Below are 25410 nucleotides of genomic sequence, written 5' to 3' on the forward strand. Positions count from 1 at the left end.
AAATCAAAATCGTCCCGCGATTCGCGTCTCGCACGCGGATCGTCGATCGTTCGACGACACAGACGAGTCGGTCGTCCATCAGCGGGTCGTTCGCACGCCGAAGGGAATCCTCGTAGCGTGAACCGCTTGCTCCCTGCTCCTCGTTCCACCAGGAATCCCGACCGCGTCGGCGTCGGTGTTACGAGGCGTCGTTTCAACGAGCGACGGTAGGTTCGCGACGCGGTGCGGCGCTTCGCGTCAGCGTCGCTGGGACCGTCGACGGAGGCAACGCACACAGTGCTGGGCGAACGCGTATCGTCGCGTGACCGCGTGAATCCGCCATATTGGCAGCGAACTCTTCACCTGGGGACGGTGTGTGGGTGCGCGCGGCTGTCTGTGTATACGCGATCGCGCGTCTACGTGAACGCGGCCGGAGCTTGCTCGGTATCCGATGGTACGAACACAGACACACCTAGCCCGGGGGTGAGAACGAGGGCGTAGGCAGCGTGTCGTGTCGACCCGCCGCGAGGAAGGTCGACGGGGTGGTGGAAGAGGGCAATAACGCCGGGGTACGAGACGAAACACTTTTCACGACTGGCGAACGAGGCAGGGATAAGAAAAGAAAAGATTGGGGAGAGAGACAGAGGGAAAAAATCGAGGGAAGGGAAAGAAAGGACAAGGGAGAGACAGAAGCTAGAAGTGTGTCAGTGTTCGGAAGTGTCCAGTGCGTAAGAGTCCTGAGGTACGGTCTCAACGTTTTCGGCCTACACCCTTTCCACCCCCCCCCCCCCCCCCATCGAGAACGCGAAATGAAATTCGATCGTAGAATCGGAATCGATTAGCTTGAAATTCATTGAACTACTTGGTACCGCGATTAGATCCCGGCCACTTGAAGTTCACCGGTTAGTCGACGGGATGAGCGTAGCAGAGGGGCGAGGAGGGGCCGGTGTCGCTTGTTGCAGGTCTCGTGAGACCCGCTGGTCAGGATAGATCGATCCTCGATCGTCGCGACCAATCCCCCGTGGATCGACGACCACGGTGGTGTGTATGTACCGTGAATTACGGCGACTGGCTAGTAGCCTCGGCGTCCGGCGTTGACAACGCGCGGTAGGCTCGTCTCTTCCTATGGTCCCGACTTCTGCCAATCAATAACCCGGCGCACCGACTCGTTCACGCTTCGCTCTGTCTCCCTCGCCCTTTTCGCTCGATCTCTCTCCCTCCCTGTCTCTCTCTTTCTCTCTGTATTTCCCTCTTCAGCGATCTCTCCCTGTCTTTCTCAGAACACGAAGCGGAACCGTACGACGGAATCGAATCCCGGGATCGGCCGGAGGAAGCTTGATAAAAATAAAGAGAACACAAGGAGCGGTGCTTAGAAAAAATATTATTGTCGCACCGATGACCGCGATGTTTCCCCGTTTCCTTCCGTCCGATTCGCGCCGCTCCCCTCGCCCACTTCCCTCTTTTGTCTCTTCTCCCCTCGTTTCCGCTGTTCCTAGCCCGCCGCCCTTTTAGAACCCCCGCGTCGCCCTCTTCACAGCGTTCCGCGTACACGGGAGCCGTCGAACGGACGGAGCCGGTAGTCGTCGGAGGGAAAGAACGGCGGCGACGCGGCGGCCAGCAGAAGCGGCGGCGGCGGTCGCGGCAACAGCAGCACCAGCACCAGCAGCACCAGCACCAGCAGCAGCAGCCCAGAGGCGGCGGTAGCGGCGCTCTAGCCGGCCGCGCCAGCGCCCTGCCTCAAACAGCCACGAAACCTATTTATACACCGTCAACGTAGCGGACGACGTAGCGAGAACAGCGCCGTGTTCGGCCACCCACGCGAGCAACAGCTCGGCCAGAGGAAGCGGTGCGACGACGAGAGACCGCCGCGGTACGCGCATCGTCGTCGCTCGGTTTTCAACCGGAAAACAGCTGAAAGAAACGGGAACACCGCCGGGATATAGTCTCTCTCTCTCGCCGATCAATCCGGGTGGAACGTCCGTGGTTCGGCACACGCCGCGCGTTGATCGTGATCGGAACCCGATCGACAGAGTGAGAACCGTCGTGTACCGTCATCCCCGTGACGAGTGGGCCAACGCAGGACGATCAATCCACTGTCTCCGTCTCTCTCACTCACTCACTCTCTCTCTCTCTCTCTCACTCTCTCTCTCTTGCTCTCTCTCTCTCTCTCTCTCTCTCTCTCTCTCTCTTGCTCTCTCTTGCTCTCTCTTGCTCTCTCTCTCTCTCTCTCTCTCTCACTCTCTCGCTCTCTCCATCTCTTTTCTCTCTTATCTTTCTAGCCTCCTATCTCCGAGACCTCCTCCGTTGACACCTCTCTGAGCACACATTCTCCTACTCACGCTCCTGGTCCGTTTCGGACGGAAGTTCGGTGGCCCCCGGAACGATCGGTCGATGGACGCGGCTCGGCCAGACGAAACGTTATTGGTGTCCGCGATGATAGAGGATCGTGGTCTTCGTCGTCGTCGTCGTGATCGTGGCACCGTGTGTCGTGGTGAGTGCGGCGCGAACGGTGCCCACCCATAGGGGAGACGCCATTGACAGAGAGCAAGAGAGAGAGAGAGAGAGAGAGAGAGTGAGAAAGGGTGGGAGAGAGAGAAGGAGAGAGAGAGGGAGAGAGAGAGAAAGAGAGAGAGAGAGAGAGAGAAAGAGGGAGAGAGAGTGAGAAAGAGAGAAGAGGAGAGAGAGCAGCCGCCGCTGGTCTTTCCCTTTCGGCCGTGGTGGTGATCGACCGTCGCGCATCCGCCTTTCCCTCTTTCCTCGCCGCTTTCGTTGGTGGTTGTGTGTGCGATCTGCGCGCGGCTAGGACCCGCCGCTAGGCCCTCTCTATAGGTGGATGGGGTTGGGTCACGTCGCGTCGCGTCGCTTCGTCGTCCTCCTCCTCGTCTCCGTCTTCGTCCTGGTCTTCGCGCTCGTCCCTCGATAGCGACGCTGTCGAGCCGCGACGCCAAGGCATCCCTCGCTTCGGGGAACGAACGAAGACAGTGCCGAGACCAGGTGTGCCGACGGTGGTTTCGCTGAAAATCGGTCGAAGAAGAGTGTCTCCCGGGAGGAAGGAGCCGCCAGAGGAGGCGGGAAATGGCCGGCGGTGTATAATGCGCGAGCAGGACCGTCGGGCTGGACCTAGCCGCGCCGATTCGAGCTGGTACGCGTCGCCGTCCTCCAGCGCCGCGGCGCTACCCTAGTGCGGAGGATTCATCCCCCGAGAGGCGGCCCTCGCGCGAGCGTGCGGCAGCGAGCCCTCGCACACACCGGTGCGCGCCGTGCTGCTCGGCCCGCGTGTATATGTGTCCGTCCGTGTGAGTGCGCCGAAAGGAAGAGGGCAGCGATACGAGGTGGCCAGGCCCGGGAAGGGATCGCGCGTCTCGCCTCGGGGCTCCTTGGACAACGCCAACGCCGGGCGAGAACATGCAGGGATCGGGCGAGGCCCGCAGAGGCCTTAGTCCCGCCGGCGGACCGGGATAAAGGTGATAACCCGCGATCCCCGCGCGCACCGCGAGGGTGGAGGCGAGACCGAGCGGTGGTGCTGGTGTGCCGTGACCCGACACACCGAACTGGCCGCCCCGAACCCGTGGAACGGCGCGTCCTTTAGCCGAGGAACTTCAGAAACGCGGGAAGCGAGCTGGACTCGCTTTCGGGCGCATGGAACATGATAGAGGTGAGACCGATGCGATTATCGATTGGGGGGTATATCTAGTCAAGCGGGGGACGCCGATGGCCGCGGCACACGGGACATGAACGATGGGTGCGATGCAACCCCTTGCTCCCGTTTCGATCAACTATACAGGGATTTTCATCGAGAATTTGATTTCACGAAAAGTGCTTTCGGTGTTGATTCTTTGGTTTCATAGATTCCGGAGATTGAACAGCTGGGACGTTCAACTTTGGTTGTCTCGAACAGTGAAAAGGATGATGCTGGACGCGCATCCGAGCCTGTTGATCCAAGCGGATTCATATTCGACACGGGCGAATCGCGACTGACACGCGCCGATACTACGATAGCCCTCTCGCGCGATCTAGTCACAGTGATCGAACGTTGGGTGGTGGGGATTGGAGTGCGTTTCGATTGGCTCTTAACCCTAAAGGCTTCGCATTGAATCTGACCGATCGATCTGAAGAATGATTGTATGTGTTTTGTTAGTTTTTTGAGAATTGTGAGGGTGATTGACTAGAAGTTTTGGTTCCTTTTATGTGATTGTCGAGGCTTGTGAAGGGTTGAAAGTTGGTTCAATGAATATGGGTATTGTTGATTTGTTTGTGGTAGAAGTGTTTCGACTAAAGAATGAATACACCGAAGTGCCGAGATATAGAAAGTATATATTTTAATCATGTTTAATTTAGTAAAGTGGAATTCGTGTTTGAACTTTCCTCGCGAAATACGAGAAAAGTTTGTGATCATAATGAATAAATAATTCTTCTTAATATTCTAGACGAGAGAAGTTACTCGTTTTTAATGTATTATACATCACGAGTTCCAAAAACCGCTCCCATTCATTACTCCGCCGGAAACGGATTATCAAACCATTAACGAGAGATTTCTGTGATTATAAGAATCAAGTATTCTCCATTCCGTGATATTGTAACTTCAAGTTCCAAACATCTTTATTTATTATCGACGTAAGCGCATCTAAACCCGAATCAAATAAGATGCAAGAAACGATAAATTTAGTATACCACTGTTCAACACCGACCATCAATAACTGTTTGATCATCTCACAGAGTTGCCTCTCCATCTCAATTTTCAGTCTCACAAATCCGACGTTACAAATCGTTACTCAGCATAGCGAAACAGAATCTTCAATTCCAACTTCCCAGCGATCCCCGCATCGACGAGGAAAAGCGCGAAAGAATTCCATCCGCGAGACAATCCGCTCGAAGTGATTCGAGCGTTAACGACGGCCGAGCCTAAACAAAAATCGGGCGGGATACGCGGCTACAGGCGAGTCGGAACGAATTTAGGGAGCCGCATTCCTCATGCGGTACACGTGCTCACCAATTGAGCAACGCCGCCGATGGGGTCGATCCACCGACGCATTGGCGTCGATAACGAGCCGCCGCCGTTTGCCACGGTTTCGAGGAATGTTCGAGCTGGTTCGGCAACGGAGGCCGGGCATCAACAAGTGTCCGGAAGGAGCGTTGCATAATTAGAACAAGTGGCGCGATTCCGAACGTGCCCGCGTTCAATACAATAATAGTTTGATGGCCCGGCGAAATAAAAATAGCCGGGCGCCACTGCGACACGCGCTCTCGCTCCTCGCGACAATCGCGTTCCTTTCACCTCTTCCCCATTCCTCTCTCGCTCTATTCTCCGTTTTTGTCCGATTTTTCTCGCGCGGATATTTCTGAGTGGAAAATATTTTTATATTCCGCCCCGGCAGAATGTAAACATTGTGCGAATGCACTTTTTGGCGCAGGTCCAACGGTTGCGAGGTGATTCAGTACCTAGAGATCCCTCGTCCATCTTGTATCTGTTACGCTTCCCGTATCGTTCCGGCGTAAATATTATTCCGTCGAACGCGGTCCCGTGACGAACGTCGACGGGACGTAATATTTTTCGAATCGGGGACGCGTTTCCCTTCGTTATTTCGATATTGCGCGCCTCCCGGCGCGCGGAATGCACACACACACACCCGGCGGAAAACGCTTTCCATCCGGTATTTCCTTTCGTTGCCTCCGCGTCGACGCTCTATTGTATTTTTACGCCCGGGATCTCTGCCCGCCTTTTTAATAGGATACGTAGCTGGAAGGTACACGGTGATCCGAAATCACTCCGCCGTGGAGTATTTTCGAAAATACCCCGGCGCACGAGAAATTCGAGCAGCCGCTCCGGGCCTCGCTTCTGTAAACATCCAATTTCAAATAATATTTCCTTTAATAATCCCCGGTGTTTCTTTTCCATTAGGAATTCTTCGTTCTCTAGCGTTTGACACACCTTCGACACCATACCGTGAGTTCTCCTTACTTCGATCTTTTAGTCGTCCAATTAAATCTTGTATCCTTGAAAATGCTATTAGAATTGCTAAGACATGAAGAGTTTGAATCTTAGATGCTCCAAATTTTCAAGTGGCCGGTTTTAAGATCACTCGTCATTCAGGAACAGTTGTTTCTATTTATAATCCACATTTCGAGGACAAGCTACGTTTCATCACGTTTAATTATTTGGTTTAATTAGCCACTTGGTGCTAAGAAATGTTTTCGAGGTATTATTTCAACGAATGAAATTGGAATTCTGTTTTTGTGCGTTTTTTTTACCGGTATCTTCGTGTTTCGTGGACCCTGGCAATTGTAATTTTCATTAATGACGCTAAATCGGGCCGTTTCGTCGAAGAATATCCACCGATTTTCCATCTTGACGCACACACACGTGCGCCCCGCGGCATCCCTACGAAAGTCTGCTGTTTATCAATCGCTGCCCACAGCCCGTATTAGCGACTCTCGAGTGTGGTCGTTATCGTGCGAAGCCTGAGCAGATCATCGATGTACACCGTGGCGTAAAAATAAAGCGGCCCCCAAGAGAGCGAGCCGGAGAAAGAAAGAGAGAGAGGATCGAGAGAGGCTGTGCATGCGCGGAGGCTTTGCTTACTGGAGCCTCGATCCACGAGGTTCCTTTGCTGGATCGCGATCATCCGGCAATTACACAACAAACACGAGCATCATAATATTTTCCTTTTTTCTTGGAAAACTTTTATCAGGAATGCTCGATCCGATGATCTAATTTTTCAAGCGAACCTCAAATTATTCCAGATAAATCAATTTCTTCTTTCAACCGTTTGATTATCCAATGAATGTAATAAATGATTGATTAACTTCTTTGTAGTGTATACAAAGTAGTTTACTAAAACGTTCTTGCTGAAGATTTTTTTCGAATATTCAAAACAATTGAATAATTAATTTATAGTTGCAAGATTTTTTGAGCTTCGAAAAATTTTCGATCTAATATTAAGGCTCTACGGAAGGATCTGAAGTCAACACTTCAATCGTTCGCTTTAAGAACCTCCAATCAAGTCCGACAATGAATATTTACACGTTTACGAAATCCGCGTCCAGTCGATACGTCTAAATTTATCCCGGAGGGATTTAAATATTGAGCACGAAGGCGGCGACGTTAAAATAATGGTATATAAAAAGAACGGCGTCGGGCGCCATTTTGTCTTCCGCCCTACGAGCATGTCGCAGCGGACAGTAAATCTCTTCAGCGAGTCTTTTGCATTCAGGTGTCGTTGTTTCCGCGTTAGCATCGAAAACACCGGGGCGCGGATCGATAGATGCAGCTGAGCGTACGACAATGCTGTCTAAACTAATTGGCCGCCTTTTGAGAGCTTATGTGTCAATTACCATACGGTCAGCTTGTTTCAATTAAAGCTTAACGACTTTATCGTGATTCCGCGTGCGGATCGGCTCTGATGTTTTTTCGAGTGGCCAAATAAGCCGTGGGCCCGTCCAGTTGCCGGTGCACGCTAGATCGGATCGCGCCCCAATTCTTTTGTCAGCGATTTTTTTTCCGCCGTCCACGGATATTCCCTTTCAGCGACCGGTTCTTTTTTTCTCTGAGAGAATGGTCGGGATTTCACAGCGGACCGTTTGCATTAGGAAAATTACTTGGATCGCGAATGCATGAATTAATATTATTTACAGTTTCGAATGGGCAAAGTATTATTAACCCTTAACTGTTTATAATTTTTGTAATAATACTCGCTTCATTCGCTAACAGAATGTTAATTAAATGTTGCGGAAGCAACGTTAAATTGATACTTTAATGAAATATAAAATATATTTTAAACTACAGCTAGTGTATCAAATAGAAATTAACATTTTCACGTTTCCGCATAATGGTGTCTTTTTATTATTAAAGGTTGATTTTCTGTTGAATCGCTGGATGAGACACGAGATTCAGATTTTTTAAATAGAAGGACGTATTCCGAATATATTTCTAAGTATACTGTTCGTTCGTTCATTAATTTTATACTACACGATCACTTTTGTCGAGTTAGAATTCCCTGGCAGGAAAAGTTCCGAACTGCTAATGAGAACTGATAAGTCGTAAGGACTGATTTCGAATTACCGAGCGTGCGCGCGGGTGGTACCGTTAACCATCAAACTTCCCCTAGTTTTTTAATGAAGCTTTAGTGCACGTAAAGTTCCGTTGCTTTGGCTGGCAAAGCTCGGATGGTTTACGCTGCGAAAGTTTCCCGTTCGAACCTCCTCAATTTTCTCTCGTGTTTTCAACTTCCGTGCCCCGAGAAAATTTCTGGTACACATTCTGCTCGCTTAAAAAGTACTCCGCGCGCTCCGCTCGACTTTCTGTAACAATTAAAAATTGAAGTCGATGTTTGAATTTGATGAATTCGAACGAATTTTCGTCGTTCATCCGTTGTACGAGCAATTTTTTATAACACGTAATAGAAGTCTTTAACTAATGAGCAATAACTCGTTCACTCGTTTATCTCTTCGAATAAATAAATACGATTAATTATCTTTTCTCTGGTTATCGTGGTAGATTAAATTTATCATTATTTTCATTGCATAAGTTTTATTTCCATCACATTTGTTTCATTTGCAAAGGAATGTATTCCAATAGAATATATAAAGTTTAATTATAGTAACACGAGTCTCGCTAACCCAACAAATGTAAAATCATAACCTTTAACAAATATTTCTTATAAAAACACCACGTGTTTCCTGAAGCACGCTCTCTGCAAAATATAAACTTTGTTTATTGCGGCATAAACGTCTTTGATCAAACAAATATAAATCACGATCACTCGCAAACGTTTCATACAAAAATGACGCTATTACCTTCCTAAAGGGATGTAATGTAAATATCTTCAGACATGTAAATTATTTTTAAAGAATTCTTATAAGAATGTAATCTTTCTTAAAATTTCCCTGAATCCTCTGTCGGCCTCTCCTATAAAGTATGCGGACGGCTCGGAACAGTGTCGGCTATACTCGTATCGGTGATTTCGTCGTAACCCTCTCCGACGACCCCGATAGAAGCCCTCCGGAGGGCTAGGCTCGTATTCCCCGCGGAAACCGGGTCGCGAAGGTTAAGGTCGAGTGTCCGCGGTGGCCCGTCGCGCTACTTATTTTCGGAGCACGGGGAAGGGACAGGATTATCTCACACATTAAGCATTTCAGGACCGATAATTCTCCAAAAATGTAGAACAAAAGCGAAGTTTCGGAGAAAAAATATCTACGACAACTAGAAATATCTACGTTATCAACAAAACTAGAATAGAACAAAAATTATTTCACACAAGCCGAAAGAAGGACGCAACAACTCTGAAATAAAAATATTTTATGTTTCCATTTGTAGAAATAATAAATGGAAATATATCCAAGGGTTAAAGTAAGAGAATGTATAAAAGTGAAAAGGAAGCTGACTTATTTCACAACGAGCTAGGGAAATAAAAGAGCAAATGTAAATGTAAATTAAGACAGAAATATGTATGGGATAAAATGTAAGAGTGCGTAGGGCCAGCGCGAAGATTGGTTGGAAGCGGCTGTTTTACCGGACGCGATGTCGTTTGCAGATGTCGAGCGGAATCGGTGCAACTGCAATGGGGATCGGCGTTAGTCACGGGACCGGGGGTGGCGACGGTGTCGCCGGTGGTTGTCGGCTCCGCGCCCAGAGCCAAGGTCAGGCGTCCGACTCCTCGACGCAGCACAACAATCCGCAACAGTCGTCGCAGCAGCAGCAACAACAGCAACAACAGTTGCAACAGCAACAAACGCCCTCGTCCCAGCAGCAGCCGCAGCAACAGCAACGCCAGGGTTCGGGGATCATGGGCCGCTCGAAGAAGGACAAATGTTGTCTGTGCTGGTGCTGCAGTTGCTTGTGGTATTACCGTTCTTGTCTATTACTATTATTTCGTTTTGGATTCTTGGAGTTCGTTCGGAAGATCAGTTGTTAAAGACTTGGCGAACTGGTCGGTAGTCGTTTAAAAATCGATTGATTTAGATTGCTTAACACGTTGACTGCCACGAAAAGCATCAGCGTTTTATGCGTCACTTCTCCTTTCTACAGCAAAGATACAAAGCAAAAATGATTAATTCTTCGATATGAAAATTCTTATATTACCCTATTATCTAGTTATTTACGTTACAGAAAATTTGTATTCGAAATCAATTATCTTTCAAGTCATAATTATTTTCTTGTAATTTGAAAGCTCCGGTCATCGGTGACCGCCGTAGCAGTCAAAGTGTTAATCAATGTTACTTGAAAGTAATAGCAATTTTCAAGTGAAGCAATATGATGTAATTTATTTTGAAATTATTAGTTGAAGTATAGTGTTATTGGAAAGACTGTTAGTAGGATTTTTGATAGATGAGATGCTGGTTGCGATTTTCGAAGAAACGTTCCGTTTGCTCATATTTCTATGAGAGAAAGGATAAATGAGATGTTAGTACTGATTGGCTGTTTCTTTTTATCGGCTCTCACTTAATTTTCGTAGCAGTTTACGACTCCATTATTTTCTATTCTCATGTTCGCGGTTTAATAAACTGAAGTGTTGACGCGCAATATTTTCCGGGTAGCATGATATCGTGCTGACAACGTGAATATTACTCCGTAAAAACGATTGTAAAAGATTTTTACGATGATCTGGTCGAAGTTAGCAACTGGTCGTTTCGACGGATAGCAAGGATGTGACTTATCTCGCCGCATTCGACGAAATTCGGGCGTCCTTATATCGAGAGAAAGGTGATATTACTTAATTTGAATAATATAACGTCGATAAAGTACAGTTGTTAGTCTTTCTATAACTTCAAACGTTCGTAGAATCCAGCAATTATTTCTTATATAATCTTCCACTGTTCAACAAATAACAGACTTCCCACATCTTCCACTTAATTATCTCTAACCAAGAAACAAGCAGTAACCTCCACCCCAATCTGTTGTTAACAATTCCCATCGCAAAACTGGCTATGCGAAAACAATTCTCAACCGACTATCCCCAAATTTCGTGTCAATGCGATCGTTAAACGACCCAACCCCCACAGAAACGTTGATCTCCACGCTATTAATCCCGTTCCTTCCGCCGAATCCGCCGCGAGGACACGTTCAGCGTTAACGTGAGCTGTTCGAAGACAATCATCCGAACGGCGGCGGGTGGAGGAAAAAATAAAATGGAAACCGTCGGTCCGCGAGTCGGGCGAAAAAGTGGGAACATCCGGCGATCGATCCTCGAAACCGTCCGGCGATAAACTCCGCGTATATCCTGCCGCGTGACAAGCCATTATCGCCGCGTTTCGTAATATAATCGTCCGCGGAACGATGTCAGTCCATTGTCTTTAAACGGAGCTACGACCTATTTACCGTCGAGCAGACGTACCTACGTGTACACTCTTTCTCTGTTTCATGCCGCGCATAGGAATAAATGGTAAGCAGGCCAACCGGGGCCGGACTAAACGTTGACGCTCGTTTTGTACGGTAATCGCTGCGACCCCGACGGGATTTTCGGGACGGGGGCTGCAACGAGAAATGGCTATCACACGTTATCGCCGGCAAAGAATTCAGAATTTTCTCGGTCGCCTATCTACAGTCAACGTTTCCCTCTTTTCCACCGTCGCGATAGCGAATGAAAAGAACCTCCAACATTTCCATGCGAATCTGCCTCGCTCATGGGGGTTGGATATTGTTCGAACGTTGTTTGCGACCCGGAAATTTTCGGTGTGTTTTGCACACGAATGTTTAGATAACGTGAATTGCAACTGGAATGGATACCTTGTAGCTTTACAGATGAAACGTGTGAAATGAAATAATTAGTAAAATTGATTGAGATGTTATTTTAGTTCTAGTGATGAATTGTTTTGTATTGGGGTGTTTTTGGTGTGCACTTTCTTTCATCTGTTATGATGGTAAATCATTAAATCAAATCAAGTTTCGTCTGTATTGAAATTTTTTAGTTCATATGCCGCTGACTTAATTATAGCGTATAATTGAAGAGTCAGTATTCGCGGAATTTAATGAAGCAAATTCTTTTAATGCAATGTAATGGAGATTTCATATTATTTTCAATATTCATCGAGAATTCCCAATTTGTCCAAGCTTTATCTCTATTACGCCGACATCCTTTCTTCCCTCATTGGGATAATGATTCAAAAGGAGCTTTTAATTTGATCTCCAGCTCTGAATTATCCGGGAGGGTTGTTAATACCCCGGGCTCCAGATTCTGAATGATCTCTTATATAATTTTTCAGGCATAGGGAGGATCGGTAAGAGTTCTCTGCAAATGAGAGAGCTGAATTTATCCGCTTCATCCGCTATTGTTGTTGAACAATTATACACAGCCGTTTCCGAAATAAATTATTATTCATTTTCGCATTCCGTACTCCCACGTTTGAAGCACTACATTATATTCGAGTGAATGAAATGTGTTCCCGATGTGTTTATTAATTAAATAGTACACATTGAAGATAAATCGCAATGGATGTACTATATTTCTTTTGTCTGCAATTATATACTGTTTCCTTTCCTTCGTATCAATCTACAAGACAAAATTTCAATCAACATCACAAATATAATTATTGGAAAGAATCTTATACATATTAAAAACCACGATACAATTAACTAAACAATTAAATTAAACCCCGAACACCTCACCAGTCCAACAATATTCAACAAACTGAACAACATTCAACTCAAAGTACTTCATCCCTAAAACCGTTCCCAAATTTCTCAAACCCTAAATACCGAATACACATTCGTCATCCCAAAAGTCCAATACAAAAGCCAAAGAAAGCAGAAAATCAATTCGGACGAATCTATAAAACAGAACGGGTTCCCGTCAGGGTGTTTCCCCGCGATTCCGCGATCCGACAGCGTCCCCGTCGCTCGAAGACGTTTATGTGGGAGCAATTTCATATCCGGGGAGGCCAATCTTCTTGCCGACGAAGATTTCCCGGCGATAACCGTCCCAGGGATCGTTCGCGGCCGTTCGCTGCGGAAAACCCCCCGGATGCGTAACACGTGTCCACCCTCGGCCGGAAATCTGGCCCGGCCGGGGAGGAACGAAGGTTTTCCGGCCGTCACTATCTGCTTATTTATCCGCGCACCTCCTCCAACCCCGCCGCCGTTACGCTATCTTCCCGGTCGACTGTTTGCAGAAACGAAACGAGGAAGTTTCCGGGATAATGGAGCCGAGCCACTGGGAACGCGAAGGAAACCCGGGCGCTTATTTTTCGATTTTTCGAGGAACCAGCGCCGGTTTATCGTCGCCATTGTTACGGGCCCGCCCTCAACCGCGCGTCAAACCAGAACGCCTTTTCGTCCGCCAGTTTTTTCCTCCCTTTTCCCATCTCTTCACTTTTCTCCGCGCCCCTATTCGGTCGCGTTATCGCTTCCGACTGTGTTTCTGTGTTACGGTGCCGCCGGTGGTTTTTGATACAATTGCGGCGGATAAAAGAAAATCTCCAGGAACCGACGTGTTCCTGCTAGACATTCTACGTGGATCATTTTGTCTTCGAACGAGTCTCTTTCTGTGAATGGTATCAGTGATTCTGAAGGAGTCGGTTTTTAAAGCTGAATCCAGTGTTGAACGTAATGTTCAATTTTTTGTGAGTTCTCCGAGATTGTGCATTATTCTCTTTGTTTCCTTCTTCGCTGATTTGTTAAAGGTATAGACGTTCCCTATGGAACGTCATTGTTAAAACCATCATCGTCAACTGCATTAAATTACAAAGAAAGTGTATAAAAGCCGCGATAACAAAGAGAATGGTTCAAAGTCTCACGAACGCGGGCGTAAAAAGTACAAAATCCGATGTTCACGGCGAGCTTTACGCTTTGCGATTCAATTTGCTTCCCGATCGCTGCGTTTTATCGCGCGACAGAGCGCGGAGGGTTTGAAGGTGCGATTTTGTGTGCAGTTTGGCGGCAATCGGGGGTAACTCGGCGGGCGCAGAGGGCGCTGGCGACCAAGGGAAGAAGAAAGGGAACGCTGGCATCGGCGGCGAGCACGGTAGTGGCGGCGTCGAGCACGCAGGTGCGGGGAACGGCCTCGATGACGGCATGGAATGCAACCTGGAGGAGATCAGGACATGGGGCACCTCTTTCGAGAAACTGATGAGGAGCGCGGCAGGCCGGAAGCTATTCAGGGAGTTCCTCAGGAGCGAGTTTAGCGAGGAGAATATCGCGTTCTGGACGGCGTGCGAGGACTTCAAGCGGGAGAACAACCCAGAGAGGATCAAGACGGAAGCGCAGTTCATCTACAAGGAGTACATATCCGAGGACTCGTCGAAGGAAGTGAGTCAAGTCCCCGGGGATCTTTTAGCGAACCCTTTCACTGTTCTCCTCAATCCTCTAACCGGTAAAACCTGGTCCTTTTCGTTCTGACACTTCACTGATGCTTCACCTCGATTCTTTGTCTCTTCCCTGATACTTTTTTTTTCATCTACAAAGCCCCTTTGATTTTAACCTTACTCGTGGACTGATTTAATTGTTCTTCTCGTTTCCTTATCTTCTTTGACCGTTTCCCTACAGTTTTTCATTGAATTCATCTGTTTTGGTTCGCCGAGTTTTTTATCTTTATTTATATTTGACTTCGTTTGAATCTTTTCTCTGATAGTTCTAATGTACTCCTTCAGTTTCTTTTCTTTTGGTCTGAGGTTTTTGATTCTTCACTTTTATTGGCTATTGCTGAGAAGCTAGAAGGTTTAACGTCGAGTTGCTTTTTTTAATTGTCAGTTTGAGTCTTTAATGTGAATTCTTCATTTTCCTAGGGTTCTGCCATTAGAAGTTTAATTGAGATATGAAATCAATAACACGCTAATTCCTTGCGTCCGATATTCATTTTTTCGACTATGCTTTCAATAATTACAACCGCGTTTACCATAGGAAATACAAATTCAAATTCAATTGAAATTTTATCAAGATCCACGAGGATCAATCGAAGGTTACTCATAGTAAATACTGAACCGTCTTCAGGTGAGCCTGGACGCGCGGGTGCGCGAGATTGTGAACAACAACATGGAGCAGCCGACTCCACACACCTTCGACGAGGCGCAGCTGCAGATCTACACGCTGATGCAGCGGGACTCATATCCTCGTTTTGTAAACAGCGACATCTACCGGCGGGTGGCCAGACTGGACAACAACGGGCCGCCGAGCGCGACCAACGAGGAGCACAAAACCGTGAAATCGAAGGGAAAGAAGGGCGCGACGTAATCGGGGTCTCGCGGACGCGATTGGGGTGGCAGCGGATCAACACCCTCCGTCTCTGAAGCATTCTCCACCGATCAAGAGGAAATGGAAGACAAAACACACGATCGTGGATCGCTGCGATACGCCGGCCGATCAGCCGATCGGCGATCAGAGGCAAACTCAGGCCCGGGATTGAGGACATCGTCGATCCCCGTCTCGGACCGTCGTCGATTCGAAATCGAAATCCTTCTGTCGAAATCCGCGAGGATTGGACAGGCGTCCTTAGGGATCTCGAGGGAAGAAAATGAAGAAAACGACGAAGAGACAAAAGAAGAAGAAGAAGAAGCTTGAAGCGACTCGCTCTTCCACGCGACGCCACATCGGGGCCACGTGAGCACGCTCGCCGCGCCAGCGAACGTGAAGCACGAATGTTGACGATCGACTGAATTATTTCGGAAGAAAGAAAGAAAAGGGAAAACGAAGAAGAAAAGCGCAGAGGAGAAAACGCGAAAAATAAAGGGAAGAAAAAGAATCGATGGGGATATTGCACGCGCAGACACAGGCCGGATTTGAGATATGACTCGAACGGGGTGTGTACGTAGAGGAAGAGAGGCACGAAACGCGAGTACAGCGCGACACGGTCGCGCGGATCGTCGCTGGCTCTTCTTTCCAGGATTATTCTTTGATATACACACGCTCGCCCGTTCCTACGCGACACGGTTTACACACGAGATTGAAAGAAGACCGGGACGCGCACACGGGTCGGTCGGGGGATGACGTTCATCCGTCGCGGAAGTTCCTAAAGTTCATCGTTCGAGTGTCTTCGCGACTGATCGTCGCGATCGATCGTCTCTCTCCTTCTCCTCGGCACGGAACGCGTCGCGCGTCCGCTCTCTCCCGCTCGAGCGACCTTTCCCTCCGTTTTTCTCACTGGTCTTCTGACCCCGCCGTTTCTCTCATCTCTTTCTCGCTCTTTTTTAACGATAAACACCTCCGGTTTTCATCGTCGAAGAAGGTCTTCGCGGGATCCAAGCGATCGAGCCACGGGAGACTCAGCTCTCGATCGTGGAAACGAGAGAAATTCTTTGTAGTTAAATTGTTGTACTTCCTGTTGTATAATGGAAACATTGAAAAGCAGACTGCTCCGATAATGGAATTATTCTGACGTGATGATCGTAGAATCGGGAAACATCTTATCGAGGTTTGGCAACCGAAGGTTGCTAACTTATTTGATCTATCGCCGAATGAATATGTATAAAGTTGTTTAGAAAATTATTACAAATTTACATTTTCGTTATTTAAAAGAACATTGTTGGACTTAGGTCACTCTAGCTTTCAAGGCTCGACCATTCTACCTTCGTTACGATCGAGAAAACGAATTGAGAGTTAAAGTCCCCGCGTCTCCAAAATGGCGGCTCACCCGATCGAGGCAACAGCCGACGCAGAAGCAATATTCACCAAGTGCGAATGAATCTCGTCGATCGAATCGATCGTTTATCGAACGGGGATCGGCGGAGCGTCGAGAAATCGTGCGGCGCGCAACCGCCTTGCGTGCGAAACTCCTGCACACGAAGGGACTCCTTTCCCGATCATTTCCGGCGGGAGCCACACTGCTTTCACGGGGAAAAATGTCTTATTCCGCCTGGTCTTATTTGTGATACCGTGGCGAGCGGCTGCGGGGATTCTTCGGGTGTCTGAACCGATCGCGGAAGTACCCTCGTTTCGTCACAATCGCGATTTACTTGCAACGGGACCATGAGAAAGAGGGGGTGACTTTTCTTAGAATGCGGCAGGTGGAGTTTCGCGCGCGAGGTTTCCCGTGCGGCCGAGTCTCGCCGACGGATCGTCCGAGACCGAATCGAGAACTATGGCGGATCCTAGCCCTGACAGATCGATCGACGGCCAACGCTGAAAGCACCGGGCAGGTCGGCAAGGCCCGTTTGTGATTACATGTTGTACAATTGTTAAGATTATAAAGGTGATTTCGCGGGGAATTATCGGATAAGTTTATTTATTCGTGCGTATCGCAATCGACGTCCCAACGAACGCACTCTCGTCATTTCGATGAAGCTAGTCATTTTTAGCGCTCGCCGCTTCCAGCGTTGAACGCCGAGGAAATTCGATAGTCCATCTCTTGCGTCGTGTGTGGTTGGTGGACTGATTTTGCGATGAATCTCCAGGGTTCGAGTGCTTCGGCTCCTTTCAAGACAGATCTATTTATTAACGAACCGCTCGATAAGTATTTTCTGATCTGTTGATGTATGCAGACGGTGTGTAAATGACACAATCGAATTTAAAGTGGATTAACTTAATTTCGAATGGAAATGTTACGTCCCAAGAGCATTTCGCGTCGAATCTGAGCTAAACCCAGAAAACTGCGGATAGAGAATAGCATTTGGGACTGAATATTTCGAAACATTCGTTTCTGTCGCTGTCTTGAAAGGGTAGTTTTAAGAATTTTGTTTCGTACCCCTCGTCCACGATATGTATCGTGAGAGAATGATGTACAGTTGACGAAGGAATGAAAGAAGGGAAAGAAAGAAGAGGAGCCGGCTCACGTCGCGACGCTCAACTTCCGTTGAACGAAGGGACCGGTAATCCTAGGACGGCGTGCACCGAGTTACTGCCAGTGAGACACACTATGAATCGAACTGCTCCGACGATTAAGGGTAGGCGAAGACGACGACGAAGAAGGGGGGACGAAATGGAACGATCTAGTCAGCATCGCTCGAAGACGATGGGCGTCGACGAAAGAAAAAAAAATGGCCTAAGCAGGGAACACTCACTCGGGCCGCAAGTTCGTACTATACCCGGGACTCGACCAGCCGCCATCTTGTCGGCCGCGCGTCGCGTTGCGACGTTCCCGAACTTTTTCGCGAAAATCGATCGCTCCGATGATTAAACGATTTTCTACGGTTCGCGAATTATTGGCACAATTTCGTGGAAAAGTTCGAGAAGCTCGGGAAGTTCAACAGGATTCGGTCGGATTTTTGTTTTACGCGGGAAATTTGAATTCCTCGTTCTTGTCGCGCCGCGAAGGACGATTATTTGAACATGATCGTTTCTTTTTTTTTTACGTACGGCTTATCCTGACTTCCATTTGCACCGAGACGCGGTGGGGAACTCGCCTCGCGGTTCCGTGAACCGGAAACGATCCGAATTTCACGGCAGACCTTGCGGCGAGCGCACAAAAGGTTCACGCACACACGAACGGGCACGCACACGGTCCGACACGTGACCGAGGTCCCGTTTCCATTTATATCCGCACAATTTTACAGAGTTGAAAGTGAAACTCGTCGACTTCCCCCCCGCGGGGTCATGTGTTCTTTCGCTGACGCAATTCCACTACGATTACAAGCCGAAGGGGACAGCACGGATCTAAGTTTCCGTTGAATGTTAATCGGGCTCCTTAAACCGACAAGTGCTGCTGTTAATACTAACGAATCATTCGGTAATAATAATCTGCTATTTATTAAACGACGGGTTCAAATAATTTTCGTTACTCATCAAAAAATTGATTACAAGTTCGTCATTTTTAATATTATGAAGAAGAAGTGTTCCTTGAAGCTGCTATTTTGTTTGGAGTTTAAATGAAACATTCGCTTCATTTGTTGATTGAAAAGCTCGAGGGAGTACTTTCTTCGTCGAAGGAATGTTCAGGAACGATTTTGATTTCCCTTTGTGCCAACTTCCTTCGTGTCGCGGGATCATGGAATGTTTTAAATGAGAAAATGGGATGAGACTCATAACCGGGGCCACATACTTGACCCCGAAATCACTCGATCGTCTGACGCTTGGAGAAAACTCGATTGATTTTCAAGAGGAAACAAAGAGAAACGAGAAACAGGGGAAAGCAGACAGAGCGCACATCGTCGCGAGCCGATCGCACAACGCGCGATGGGAGAAATGAAAGAGGAAAAAATGAGAGAAGATGAAAAAAACCAAATCGCACAGTCAGGCACAGCGTTTGGCTACTGCCCTGTAGATAATATTATAGATAGTTACCACGACGAGGGAGAAGGAGGATTAAACTAATTATACATGCAAATATATAAATATACATATATATATATATATATATATGAAGCAAAACAAATATATATATTATAAATATATATGGAATCACGTACATGTGCTACATATGTTCGGCGTTAAGGGTTGCGCGGGGTGCGAATTGCGCGCGAGACAGGGAGAAAAGGCGGGAGAGAGTGGGTTGGAGTGAGCAAAACGGTGAGGAAGAGAGAGAAAGACAAAGCGTCGAATACCTTTTCGAATTTTTTGAGTCCCATGTTCCATTGCGAAAAGAGCCGTAAGCCCACGCGCCGCCATTTTTCCGCTCCCGTGCGATCTTTTTCTGTCCCACGAACGAATCGCGATCGCAAACCGAATTTTCTCGATCTCGAGCCATCCATTCACAAAATTCCACCCCTCGACTACAACAATTAATCCTTTGAGGACGAATGTCGTTGTATCGACATCAAACTTTGTCATATGACGTACCAAGTTGCAATCAAACAACGTAGTCGTTCAAATAACCAAAGATCGATATACAGTATCCCCGCGATTAGTACTCGGTCCGATCTGCAGGATTAGTACTGCAGGTGAGACGCTATTGATGCGATGATATCACTTTCTTATAAGGGTTTTTTGGTAAATGAAACTGTTATTAACGCATTTGTGAGATTTTTTGAATTAAAATAAGACCACATACAACATACTTTAACTCACAATTTATTAGAAGAAAATAAATCGTTGTAATTTATTAAATAAGTAAATATGTTCCGACATGTATCGTATTCGGTCTCGATTTAATAAGAAAATCCTCACAATTCAATTGATAAAAATTTCAGTCAGTAAAAGTGAAAAATAAACAGGTTCAACATTGCGTTAATATCTTATCATGCGTCTGTTTGCTTTGATCTGAAGTTCGGATCTGTATTATTCGCGTCGTCCTTTTCTACGGAGGGCAAACTGAGGGCTCGATTCGAATCTTATCTCGACTTGAAATCAACACCACTGCACGATCAATGTCCGGTTGCAGTCCCGATTTTCGGATACTAATCGCGAGAATACTGTATGCATTTCTGTTTCTTCGGTACCAAAGAGTTCGACGTATAATTCAGCTTTTGGTATCGAAACTTTCGGATACTTTGGAAACTCCTCGTCCGCGAAGGGTTAAACCCAAGGGTACAAATTAAGAGACTCGGTAAAACTGATCAGGGTAAAAACGCTAAACTCGAAGACAGGGCTCGCTTTGCGCGAAACGTGAACGCGTTCAACGCGTACGTCGCGGGGGGGGGGGGGTAGATGCATTGTTCCGCGGTCGGGCCGACCTTCGCGACGAAAAGAGGACACGGGGTTGTACAATGAGTCGCGTTGTTGCGAAACGTTCGCCCCGTCCCGCGGGCGGAGGGGCCGAGGATTCAATGGAAACTCCAAGTATTCTTGTCTCCTTTGCTTTGTTATCGAACACGGGAAACCGTAGAGAGTCTCGAAAGCGGAAGAATGTCGAGGATGCTCGAGGCACGCGACCTAGAGCCTCTTCTGCACCCCGTCCACCGGGAACGGGACGGGAAAGGTGGCGCGCAGGGGAGGAGGCCGAGGCGCGACGCGAAGAAATGTCGGCCGAGCGTCGTCTTCACTAATAAACGCACAATTTTTCTGAACCACATCTTTGATCCTCCGCTTCTTTTATCTGGCGAGCAACAATCCTTTCACAAGTCGCCGTCGTTCGACCCCGGCACGCGCTTTCGCATCCTCCGAACGACGACAATTCGAGAGAGCAACGCGCGTGACGAACCGTTTTTCTTCTCGTCGACGAACGCGTCATCCGTTGCATTTCAAGGGATAAACGAGAACGGAGAACACTGAGACGAAAAAACTCGGACTCCATTGTCTTTCTTTCGTTTCTCCTTCCTTATTGTCTTTTTTTTTATTTTATTCTTCGGCACTGCGGAGTGTACGATATGCAATAAAAGGGAGAGAGTGAGAGAGGGAGAGCGGAATGGAACGCGAGGGTAAATAAAGTGATGAAAAGAGAAAATGATTCTGACTGGTATTGAAACTGTCGGCCGTGCTACGGAAAATCGAATCACGTCCACTTTCGGGGATCCAATACGTCGGAGACGCCCCCCTCCCCCCGAATTCTAGGCAGTTTAATCCAATTCGATGTTCCAGGTCGTACTGATAATTACGTTCGGCGAGACGCGACGATCTCGAACGCGACTAAACGATATTCTTCGATGATGATCTTATTAAGGCTCCCGCCCCGGCGCCGGGGCACGGTATCTAATTGTCACGTAATTAAGATCGATATCGATATTATTTAAATGTACAGTTTAGACGGTAATTTTGATAACCCGACAAGAGATCTCCTAACATGGTTCTTTCGTTCGCACGGTATCGAGGAAGTGTGTTCATCGGTCATCGGGTAACAACGCGTTTTCCGGTTCACGACCGCGCGACGTTAGGTTGGTGCATAGGGAAACGTCGACCGGGAATTTTATAAAAAAACAAAAACGGGAAAAAAGAAACAACCAGCCGAGCGTCTTCCCGAAGACGCGTCCAATAGGTTCAACACAAACGCCGTACCTCGCCATTTTTCTCGCTGTACGTTGAACGTGTTAAATACCTCCCTTTCATTTTTCGTTTCTCTTCTTCGTTTCCGTTCCCCGGCATCTTACATCCGACTATTGTTACCGTTCCTCCGCACTTTGTACTTACACTACCTCGTGGAATAAGATTGTATTATAATTATGATTATTGACACAATACGTTCGACGATGAAGATTTTTGTATGTACGCGATGTACACCGGAAACCGCGGCGAACCAGGACGATAGTACGAGGATCGAAATATTTTATAACTTCGATGAAACGAAACTCGAACCTGGAACCTTTTCCACTGGCTTTCTGGTTCACTTTCGAAAACATTGGCTCGTTTTTGCCCCGAAGTAAAAAATTGTACCACAATAAAAAAACTACGAAAAAGTATCGTAAAGAAGAACCTGCAGTCTCCAGAATTTCTGTCCGACCGCTGTAGCGAGCCTATTATAGTTCTGTTCCAGTCATCTTCCAGAATCGATGTGACCGATCGGAATTTCGAGACGGAACGGCTACGGCAGAAAGGAAACACGACTTTCGTATGCACCAGCCTAAACTCCACCATTCTTGCGCAGCTCCTATTACGATTCCGTCGTGATCGCGAATTAATTATTCCACCGAGAAGAAAAATGTCGGCGCGAACGGCACTTGGCGTGTCCGCGCCATGCCCTTAAACGCGCCGCCTGGTTTCTGACCATTTAGAGACGAAGGTCGGTGGATGCTACACCCGTTTAGCGACCCAGCTCGGGTCACTGCCATCGTATGGAACATCTTTTTGCCGGCTCCGCTATCCAGAAACGCGTGTTTTCGCGAAAAAATCTCGAGCGCGACAGCTTCGCGTCACCCTTTCGTCTCCCTTTTTTCCACCTTTTCCGCCGTGTCGTTTCGCGGCTGCACCTCTGTTGGAATGCGTGTCACCTCTGGGACGAGCCAGACGATTTTTTCCCGCTCTCCTCCGCGGGGAGCGCAGGTTAATTAGGAAAAATGGCGGATGTCGAACACGTACGCGCGTGTTTTGCGAGGCATTCCCGGCGGATTTCTTGCAGCCGCGGTCGGTTTTGGAGAGTCCCGGGACGCGGTCGTTGGAAAGGGAAGCAGGACGTGCAGAACGGTAAGCACACGAAGGGTTTTTTGCTCGAGGGTAGTTCCTGTGTTACCCTTCAACGGATTCCGGCGTCCCCCGACAGATCGCGCCACGCGGATCGTCTGACGAAGCGAGCCCGCTCGATCGAGGAGGCGAGATCGTCTGAACATTGATTTCGAACGGTGAATGCTGCTAAACGAGAGCTTTCGATTAAAGGAAATTTGTATACTACTGTTTATTAATTTACTGTCATCTATGATTCATTGTTTTTGTACGTTGTTGAGATTGTTGATTAAAGTTAGATCGAATAAATGTTCCTTTTGTATTTGATCCGAATTGTTTCGCTTGACGGAAATGAATTCGAGATGGATTATTGGAAGCTCGGTCGGTAACGAAGATTCTTATCAGTTACGCAGTTCTCTGCACATTCGACGACTCGAAGAGGTTTCTTGGCTCGGCGAAATCGTGAGATTGATACTGCTTGAACGTAACACGCGTGACTGTCAAAAGTCCTGGTAATTGATAAGAGGTTCTAATTGGAGCGAGGGAAAGTTGGCCCCATGCCTTAAACCTTATCATTCCAATTTAGATACTTGATACCGTATCACCTAAATAAATTAACTTTCACTGTAATCGCAAGTCGCCGTTTTAAAATTCTGTTGGTATCAATATAAAATGTCGACGACTACTTAAACGTAAATTTCAATTAATCGCGCGTGTGGAGAATTTTCTTCGACACGAGACACGATTTATTCTTAACTTTCAGTCGGCTAGGTATTTTTTCAGTCTCCAGTTACACTGAAAATAAAGTTAAACGTGTATTTAATTACGGCTGAATTCCTTAATTCACGTTGCACGACAAGTTTGCCGTGTTGAAAATGCAGTAGAAGGAATGCAGCAGAAACATTTTTAGTTACAGTTGCTTCTGAAAAATTTCGCGATACTGGCAGTCGGAGGTAATTCAATAACAATTTCAAAAAAATCCAGAATTAAACCTTTATCTTGTAACATCAAACTCTCTATCGAAGATTGCAACTGAGCACAAACTACTAAACAAAAATATCAGATCCACTTTGATCGAAGAATGCTCTAATTTTACAATTATAAGCATTCTACCCTCAACTTCACGAACCACACACACACGCACACATAACTACCTATGAAATACTTTCTCCAGAAGATCATTACTCATAAAATAATTCTTATCAACAATCAATACAGAATGAAATTCACAAACCAAAGGCAGAAAACTTCGAAATCGAAATAATATCGCAACCCTCTGTTCAAAACCAACGACGCTTTTCCCACACCCCATAGAATCTGAGCCGAAGACACCCAACATTTCGTTTTCCCGCCTGTACCCCGGGCATGCGCGATAGAGCCATCATCGGCGCTCCGTCCGATTATACCACCTGAACCATTTCACGGATACCTGTTTACTGCGGCGTAGGGTGAAAAAATTCACGAGGCCAATTCCTAGGCAAAAGCGAGCATCCCGTCACCGCCTCTAAGGCGTAATTTGCTCGTCGCCGGTTAATCGTCTCCATTAAATTCCCGATTACATCCGAGCCAATTTATCCACGTAATTTCACGTGATCGGATCAGTCCGATCGGCGCGCGCGCGCTAGGCTCCGTTCGTTCGCCCGGAAAAATGGACGGTCGGCTCGCCGGGGGAGCGTAATTGCTCACTCGTTGATAGGGGCGAGCGTTTACTTCGCGGGTTGCGAACGGGTTTGCGGGAAAAGAGTCGCGGCACCGCGTGGCCGGCGCGCGAATCGAACGTCGGCTGGTCAGCGTGGGTCTTTTCCTCGCGGGACGGTTTATATACTGTCCGCGCTCGAGTCCTACGCGATCATGGCAGCCGCAGCAGACTGTCTTTCTTAAACCGGACACACAATATTAGTTAGGTCTCAATCTATTCTCGGGTTGATCGAATATTTGTTCTATAATCGAAAAGATAGAAATTCACAGTTGATCATAATTTAACTGTGTTTAATAGACTAAACCTCAGAATCAATGGGTTCGTTAGATGCCTCGGTTTCGACCGACTGTCGATGTTGATGATCGTTGTCATGTTGATTATTAATACGGAGAAGGATGAAGATTAAAATAGATATTCATCGCCAACACAGCCGTTCGCGGAATATGCTTATATTCCCAAATTCAAATTCTATTTCATTTTTCCCTCTACATTTCCGTGAATCCCGGTTTGATCTTGTCCTATCTTCGTTCACCGTAAACAATAGGTTATACTGTGTACTGGGTTTTATACGTTTTCAGAGCGTCCCACACGTCCCACGGGACTTGCGAGGTTTCACATTGTAGACTTTGAGGAAACGGATCTTACGTAATGGTCAAGATATGTTGACTCTGAGAGACATTGCTATGGTCAAGAAATTTTATGTTTGAATATTCTCAGCACAAATATACACACATTTCTTGGAAACCTGTTTCTCGATTAGAATAATACGACTCACTCTTCATAATTCATGTCAACGTAATAAGAAAGAATGAAACAGTCAGAAGTTTATTAACCCTCAAATGCTGCAGTCGGCTACACGAAAGAATACGCGGACAAATCAGAATTTTCAACGATGCGAGACATCAAC

General features: G+C 47.2%; 1 protein-coding gene across 4 annotated transcripts; it reads left to right on the plus strand.

Annotated features, from left to right (window-relative positions):
* Positions 1 to 99: 99 nt before the first annotated feature.
* Dhit (regulator of G protein signaling double hit) lies at positions 100 to 23025 on the plus strand. 4 transcript variants are annotated; one of them, XM_031975669.2, is made up of 5 exons: positions 100 to 721; positions 1260 to 3634; positions 9510 to 9814; positions 13843 to 14218; positions 14900 to 23025. In XM_031975669.2, exons 2-5 carry the CDS (start codon positions 3626 to 3628, stop codon positions 15137 to 15139), a joined length of 930 nt encoding a protein of 309 aa, XP_031831529.1. In that variant the 5' UTR covers positions 100 to 721; positions 1260 to 3625; the 3' UTR covers positions 15140 to 23025. The 4 variants fall into 4 exon arrangements, with proteins under 4 accessions (XP_031831529.1, XP_076226368.1, XP_076226367.1 ...); XM_076370253.1 differs by having other exon boundaries at positions 101 to 721; positions 858 to 3634; positions 9510 to 9817; XM_076370252.1 differs by having other exon boundaries at positions 101 to 721; positions 9510 to 9817.
* The last annotated feature ends 2385 nt before the right edge of the window (positions 23026 to 25410 follow it).

Source organism: Nomia melanderi, chromosome 8 (genome assembly GCF_051020985.1).
Source record: "Nomia melanderi isolate GNS246 chromosome 8, iyNomMela1, whole genome shotgun sequence".
Taxonomy (NCBI): Eukaryota; Metazoa; Arthropoda; class Insecta; order Hymenoptera; family Halictidae; genus Nomia; species Nomia melanderi.

Coding starts and splice junctions, on each gene's coding strand:
- Dhit (XM_031975668.2), top strand. Junction 9,818..13,842: donor TGGTGCTGCAGTTGCTTGTG/GTATTACCGTTC, acceptor TTTTGTGTGCAG/TTTGGCGGCAATCGGGGGTA. Junction 14,219..14,899: donor CCGAGGACTCGTCGAAGGAA/GTGAGTCAAGTC, acceptor AACCGTCTTCAG/GTGAGCCTGGACGCGCGGGT.